Source organism: Theobroma umbraticum, unplaced genomic scaffold (assembly GCF_002168275.2).
Source record: "Theobroma umbraticum cultivar Fairchild unplaced genomic scaffold, ASM216827v3 scaffold_89.0, whole genome shotgun sequence".
Lineage (NCBI taxonomy): Eukaryota > Viridiplantae > Streptophyta > Magnoliopsida > Malvales > Malvaceae > Theobroma > Theobroma umbraticum.
This window is the reverse complement of record NW_018397271.1, coordinates 4,139,012-4,147,154: the sequence shown is the minus strand read 5'-3', so window position 1 is coordinate 4,147,154 and position 8,143 is coordinate 4,139,012. Positions and strand designations below refer to the sequence as shown.

General features: G+C 31.0%; 1 protein-coding gene across 2 annotated transcripts; it reads left to right on the top strand.

Annotated features, from left to right (window-relative positions):
• Window positions 1-1,663: 1,663 nt before the first annotated feature.
• LOC110426513 (Haloacid dehalogenase-like hydrolase (HAD) superfamily protein) lies at window positions 1,664-5,940 on the top strand. Of its 2 annotated transcripts, none has more exons than XM_021441749.1 (6): window positions 1,664-2,034; window positions 2,225-2,331; window positions 4,271-4,379; window positions 4,457-4,618; window positions 5,101-5,274; window positions 5,664-5,940. In XM_021441749.1, the coding sequence occupies exons 1-6, from the start codon at window positions 1,741-1,743 to the stop codon at window positions 5,691-5,693; spliced, it is 876 nt and encodes a 291-aa protein (XP_021297424.1). In that variant the 5' UTR covers window positions 1,664-1,740; the 3' UTR covers window positions 5,694-5,940. The 2 variants fall into 2 exon arrangements, with proteins under 2 accessions (XP_021297424.1, XP_021297423.1); XM_021441748.1 differs by having other exon boundaries at window positions 5,604-5,940.
• Window positions 5,941-8,143: the final 2,203 nt, after the last annotated feature.

Genomic DNA, 8,143 nt, shown 5'->3' with positions numbered 1-8,143 from the left:
TTTTACCGATTTGTTAAATTTTATCTAAACCACATTTGCACAAACAAATCTTACTCTTATAAGGTTTATGAAATTAATATCTTTTTCGTTTACTTTTAAAGCAACGCAAAAAAAAGTTTTATGGATATATGTTATTTTCCGTACATGGTTAAGTTTCAAGATTAAAGTTACAAATTCTCTTTTCTATTTTGACAATTTTAAAATAATAGTAGGTGTAGTATAAAAACAATATATTATTAAAATTTACACAAAATACAATTATTTGTTGAAGAGAGACTTGTGAGAAATAGTCAACTTCATAAGCTCATTTCAAAAGTAACATTCAATATAAAGTTAATTGTTTATACTAACTTTTATTTATACTAACTTTTATCATAACTTGACAAAAACTACTCTTTAAACTATTTTAGACAAATTAAATATTCTCAATTTCTCTTTCACCATCCAGACAAATTAAATATTGTTTGTCTCTCTCACCATCCATCTCTCTAATTTTATCATTATCGTCATTTCTCTATCTATTTCTTGCAATCTCGCTATATCGTTGTCGATATACAGACCAAATAGTAGAGATAACATCAATGTATATTCTTGAGTTTATTAGTTTATATAACAGAATTTCAAATTTGATGGATTGAAGTTATAAGTTAAATTTGTAAATTAGAATACTGTCTAGAGTTGTTACACGGTATGCTTGTATGTAACACCTCTAATGCACCTGATGTGTAGCAAATTTATTGAAAATGGTATGGCATGTAACAATATATTTTTTTAAAATGACGTGTAATAAAATTTTTTTTAACATAGCGTATAACAACAATATTTTTTTTAACATGACGAGTAATAATTTTTTTTTAACATAATGTGTAGTAAAATTTTTTTGAACATTACATATACCAACAAAATTTTTTCAACATGGAGTGAAATAATTTTTTTTTCAACATAACATATAATATTTTTTTTTTCAAAATGACATGTAACAACAACACTTTTTTAATATGACGTGTAATATTTTTTTTTTCAACATGGTATATAATAATTTTTTTTCTCGTGCATTTGAATATGATGAAATTCTATTAAACATAATTTTATCTAAAAATCTTTTCTTCTGATTAAAAATAATTAAAATTAAAATATTTTTATCCAACAATTTTTAAAAACGCGCCTTTCTTGAAAGTAACCAATGTTTCTTAATGAAGTTTAATAGAATACAAAATTAATGAGTCACATAAATCATAAAATAAAAAATTTCCTTCAAATATAGGGCTCAAGAATTAATTAAAACATCTTTCAAAACATATAAGTAAGTTTTTTTATGTGATGTTTTAGATATTCAAAATAAATTCAAATATTAAATTTATTGACTTTAAATTCCATCTTTAAGAGTTTTCAATTTAAATCTTCAATGCTAATCAACAATTTTCATAATATTCCGTACGATTGGTATTTTGTTATTTATTTATTTAATAAAATAATACATAATAATAAAAAATATTAAAAAGTAAATAATAAAAACATAAACTAAATGGAGTCTAAAGAAATTAAATAAATAAATTTCAAACAAAAATCTCCATTCATGGCGTACTTTTGAGGAAGGGTAAAATGGTAATATGAAAGAAGCGCAGGTGCAGATAATGGTAAGCAATTTCTTTGCCTCATTAAGCTTCTTCTCTCTCTCACCGCGGAGCTCGAGAAGTGAATTAAGAACAAATTACAGGAGAATTAAATGAAACTCAAAAAATGGCACTAATGGCAACAACACGAACCAAGCTCTATAGGCTCTTAACCCGGACTCTAAGGCCGGGGTGCAGCGCCTTAAATGGCTGGATTCGGCCAGACCCATTTTACTGCAGCTTCTCTTCAGCTTCATCTGCTGCTGCTATGGCGCCTCAAAGAGAGGCTATGGGATTTGAAGTACTGGGAGTGAAAGACTATGAGGATTACAGGCGGTCTCTTTATGGAGAGATCACTCACAAGGCTCTTCTTGTCGACGCTGTTGGCACTCTCCTTGCTCCCTCTCAGCCCATGGCGCAGGTCTTCCTTTTACTTGTTTCTTATCTTACATTGCGGAGAGCATATTTATGCATACAAGCATGTTTTATGTTTCTTTTGGGCTTGCAACTTTTGTTTTATGGAGAGTTTCTTTTAACGCTTTGCCTCTGGTATCTGTAGAAATTTGATTTTGTAAATTTTATTGAGCTGGTTTCATTTGTTTTTGTTGTAGATATATAGAGAGATAGGGGAGAAATATGGGGTGGAGTACTCAGAAATTGAGATATTGAACAGATACAGAAGGGCTTATGCTCAGCCTTGGGGTAGATCTCGTCTCAGGTTTCTTCCTTTCTTTTAGTTCTTGCATTATTAATTCCGTTCTCTTTTTCTCCACTTTCTTTATTGGTTGGCTCTCTTCTTAAAAGGAAAAAATACAGTTCATTTGTGTGATTTCCTTTGTCATGCCGTTATCTCACTTTCTTGTCACTGCTCTGGTATCTGAGTTTATTGGGGGCAATCGAAAATAAAGAGTTTGTGGTTCGCTTTTCTACTGTACTTGCAGCCAAAGGCATGTAAGCTAAATCTGGAATCAGTAATCTAAAATCAATTTAATGAGTTAACTTCTTAAATAAAGTTCATACTTTTCACATCATTTGTGATCCTGGATTTTGTACTCATCTTACTCATACCCCTAACTATATGTAATTAATGAGTTTCATCATGGGATCTTTCACATGACTCGGTACTGTAAACGGAAGATGTTATCTGGGTGGAACAATTCAGTAAAGAAGGAAATATTTCTATTGTGAAAAGGTGAAGGCTGTAGTCCTTGAGACATCTACAAATGATTCACAGCTTTAAAACGTGGTGCTTTCCATGTTGCATCATATTCGATATCAAAATTTTGTAAATTCTTCCTAGGTGTTTCTTTATCTAGTATGTATCAATGCATCTGGTCATGGGATATTACACCTCACTTGGTCATAAATCGAAAATTGAAAATGAAATTTGAGTGGAACAATTTTGTAATGAACAAAACTTTGTATTCTAATGAAGGTAATGGTAGCATGGGATCAACACCTTTTTAGGTGTGTTTTTGCATGACATTGATAAATAATTGACAGCTGTAAAATGTAGTTTTTGCCTCATAAAGTCATAAGTGATATCAGATTCTATAAATTCTCTTCCTATATTTCCTTATTCAACATTTAATCAATTGACCACAGTCATAGGATCTTGGCATGAATTGGTTATAAACTGCTAATGGAAAATCAAATCTGGGTATAACATTTTGCTAATGAAGGAAACTTTTATATTATAATAAAATTGGTGGTATGTAATCAAGCATTTTATGCTTGTGAGTGCCATTGATAGACGACTCTGCTAAGCCATGGTGCATAAACATTCAATAAAATCTTAACTGTAATACTTGAGTATCCTCATATCACTAACATTATGGCAAAAGTTATTTGAGCTCTTAAATGCAGTAAACCTATGTTGCTCCAAATCTTCATTTTCCTTGCGGAACTTATATCTGACAGATATTTGACGGACATGGGAATGGAGATCCAACCCTCCAAACATAAGGGAAAACTTACAAAAAATTAAACATATTCGTATCTCCAACACTGACCCCCCGAGTTTGAGTAACATAGCAGCCAACATTCAATTCTGAAATAACCCTTTTTGTTTGGAAATTATTAATTTGATCAGATGTATGCCAGTGGCTTTGAGTTATTTTTTTTATTGTATCTGAGCTTTTATGCATTTCTAGTATTCATTGTTTCTTAATTCTAAGTGTTCCATTTTAACACTTGTTCAATAAAGCTTCTTAGATACTTGTTTTTGCTTAGTTGATTTTACTCTTATGACTTCTCATTTGTATCATCTGGCCCAAATCCTGAAGCTGATGTATCTGGTACCTTTTAGGATGACTTGAATGGCACAATCATGTTACTAGTGTATTGAAAGGGCAAACTGCCTCTTTCTCCATCAATTGTAAGCTGGGAGAATGAATTAATTTGGTTTCTAATCATTCATCTTGCTGCAAGCTGTTAACTTTTATGTTGTTTTTAATTTTCTCTTCTTGCTTTCATTTATGTTCCAGTAATTCCAATAGTTCAGAGTCATTTCTACCCAAGAGGGATTCATGCTTTTGATTTCTTATGTCATAGCCCTGAAGGATTTATTAGTTCTAAAGTTTACCAGCTTACAGCTATGAAGGATTTACTTTCCTCCTGATTGCTAATTTGAGCTGTTTTTTCTTGCTTTATTGCAGATATGTGAATGATGGGAGACCCTTCTGGCAATATATAGTCAGTTCTTCCACTGGCTGCTCAGATTCTCAGTACTTTGAAGAACTTTATAACTACTATACCACTGACAAGGTAGGTTTGTTAGTATTTACCTCCTCTTTTTTGTCAATATTTAGGTCTATGAATATTTACTCATTGATTTTCTAAAGGCTTGGCATCTCTGTGATCCTGAGGCTGAGAAAGTATTTAAGGCTCTTAGAAAAGCTGGTGTAAAAGTGGCTGTTGTATCAAATTTTGACACTCGGTTAAGACCTGTCTTGAGGGCACTGAATTGTGATCATTGGTTCGATGCTGTGGCAGTGTCAGCTGAAGTAATCTCTCTCTCTCTCTCTCTCTCTCTCTCTCTCTCTCTCTCTATGTGTGTGTGTGTGTGTGTGTAAAGTCAAACATTTGCCCCTGTACCATTGAAACATTGGTTTACTAATGCCATTTCCTCTTCAATATCTTAATCTTCATTTGTTTTCAGGACTGTTGAAATCTGGAACCTTGTATCTATTATTATTTATCATATATCCATTCGTTTAATTGACTCAATATTTCAAATAAAAAAAAGTCAAATTTCCATTCAGTTCTTTTGATATATCTGTGAGTTGTCACAGTAATCTGAGGAAAGTAAAATGTGAGTTGTGACATTAGAAGATTTTAACATTAGAATCATTCCAGATGTAAGGATGTTTTATGTTTATCTAATTTTCTTTGCAATTGTGATGCTAATATTAATGGGCAAAAGTTGCCAATTTTCTTGGTAGCAACTTTCTTCTCTCTTTATCTAACTTCCTCTCATCTCCCCCAGGTTGAAGCAGAGAAACCAAATCCAACAATATTTCTAAAAGCCTGTGACCTGTTGGGCATAAAGCCTGAGGATGCTGTACATGTAGGTGATGACCGTAGGAATGATATATGGGGTGCCAGAGATGCAGGCTGTGATGCTTGGCTCTGGGGAAGTGATGTTTTCTCATTTAAAGAGGTATGCTCTAAATATTTTTAATTTGAAAAAGGTCAAAGTAGAGGGTAAGGGCTAAGGAAGAAACTATGTGTGGGAGATGAAAGTTGATTGAAATGCTTTCACTGTATTTAGATTACTTAGTGATGTTTCACTAAAAGAAAAGGAAAAGGATTATTGAATGATGTCCATATATCCTTCTAAGAAAAAATTTATGTTTGCATCTTTCCTTGATTTCTGCTTTAATTGCCTTTGTCATTCTATGTTAACCCGTTCACCTTGGTTTTTTTTTTTCAATCCAGAATTTAGTTATTGAATTTTAACTATCCTTTCCCCCCCTTCACCCTTTTCAGAATTTGATTTGGTCTGAGTACCTTGAAAGTTTACATGACCCACCAGTTCTGCTGATGCAGGTTGCTCGAAGGATAGGAGTCCAGATCTAGAGAATCGCCCGTTATGTTACAACTTGGACATAGGTCCAGAGGATCTTCCTTTATGTACAACTTGGACGTTGTTTCATACGTACAGGTTCTTCTAGATTGTTCTTGGAGGTTTTGTACATAGTCTGTTGTAGCGTGTAAAAGAGAGATGTTAGGCTATACATGAGGTGGGGATTACAGACAGTTTATCTTCTCTGGCATTGCAAATAGTTGAAAACTTTTACTTCAAAGTCCTGTTCGTTATTCATCATCTAACCTTTAAATATATTCCTGCGATAGATAAGCGTGTTTTGTTCGTTTATTTTCCTCACTAGGAGGGGAAAGAAATCCGGTTTCAGGTATCCACCGGATACAAAAGAATATGTGAAAAGGGGAGTTATACATCCCAAGGGCTGTGCAATTTTAGTCATTCATTAAAGCTATTAATTGCGCTGAATGTGATCCAAAAATAACTCAGAGCAAATGATTCAGCAGCTAATTCGACATGCAGAGGCCTCACGGCTGCAGAGTGCGTCTGTCTTCACCACACAACTTAAATACCAGCAAATTCTGAATTCTCGCTAAAAGCATCATCTCAGTTTATCTTTGTCTTTCATCTTTATGTTTACTATAAAAAAAAAAAAAGTACTTTAAAAGTGCATTAGAAAATAATAAATGATATATATACTCTTAACAATTTATTAAGTAAACTGTTTTATCCTTAATTATTTTTAATGGTTTATTAAATTAGCTGTTTTATCATTAATTAATCATTCTTTGTTAAATTAAAATATTGACTAGTAATTTTATTTGTTTTCTAATTAGCATTGAAACCATTGTTAAAATAAACTTTTCCTTAATTGATAATTTTTTAATAAATTAAATACTGATTAATTTTTTCTATTTCTTATTAACCTTGAACTCTTTATTAAAATAAATTATTTTTAATAAAATATAATTTTACTTATATAAAAAATTAGGCTCTTTACTCCATTAAATAAAAAAGACTTTCAATAATTATAAAAGTTACGTAGCTGCTGAGTTTCAACAATTTCTATGCCCAATCAAGGATACTGGGTGACTGCAAATATAGAAAGATTTTTCTTAATTGATAGATTAACTTAAAAGGTTAGGAGGTATTCTTTTATTTTTCCTTTTATTAAATTCATATTTTATCTCGAAAAGTATGATTTATGTTATAAATAATTGGGTAAATTTCATGTAAACCTCTTGTGGTATGATTTTTTTCTCATATAACATCTTGAGGTTGCTTTTTCTTTTTATATAAAACTTTATTCTTTTTTCTTTTTCTAAAAGTAATAATAGTGTTAAATTGTTAGTTAATTTTTTTATAAGAAAATAATAACAACCTTTGTATTTTAATCTTTTTCTTTTTTTGTTTGTTTAATTAAAAAAAAATTAAAGCTTAATCCTAAACAGAGAATCCATCAAAAAAAAATTTCTCTAAGAAGATGAATGTTGGCCATAACTTTCGTCAAAATTTTTAACTGCGTATATATTTGGCCTTACCATTCAAACGTCAATAACCAAATATCTTACTTGTCCAAAGCTAACAGGCTTAGAGAAGACTTCCAAGTGTATTGGGTATGTGAACTCCTTCCATACTTGTAGCACAATGAGTCTAGTTTTTCGTGTTTCTACAGAGTCATTGTCCAGAGTAGCAGATCACTATAACAAGTTGTATCTTAATGCCTAAGCGAGTCATTTGTCCAGAGCAGCAGATTACAGCAAGGAAGTGTATTTTAATGCCCAAGTGAAATACTCCCTTCGCAATTAAATTCATTGAACAGGTTTCACGCCTCTTCAAGATTTAAAAGGTTCTGCATCTGACGCCAAGATTTTGGAATAGGATGATATCTGGTTAGAATTTTTTTTCTTTAAATATGTTAATAAAAAAATCAGCTTTAGACCTGCCCCTACCATTGTAACCCAAGTTCAGTGCTTTTTTTTATTATTTTTTTAATAAAATCTGACTAGAATTTTTCTTTATGTTTTTTATTTGGACAATGAGAAAGTGAGGAGAAAAAAGGGGAGAAAAGTTGGAAAAAGAAACGAACCCAACAAACGTTAAGTTTTTTTAATTTAAAAAATAAAAAAAATAAAAAGATTAAAACACAAGGGGTTTTTTTTTTTTTTTTTTATAAAACAATGGTTGTTGTTGTCTTTGTATAAAAAATTAACTGACAATATAAAACTATTACTATTTTTGAAAAAATAAGTAAACCATAAGATTTTATATAAAAAAAAAAAAAACCTTCAGATACTATGTTAGAAAAGACCTTATCACAAGAGATTTTTGTGAAATTTATCTTAGATAATTAAAAATAATATATAAAGATTATGATTTTCATATGGAACCCACGAGAAAAGGGTTTGGCAAAGAGAGCAAATAAGTTAAATGCAGTTTTTTTTTATTAGTTTTAGTAGATTATTACTATAATATCACTCATTAG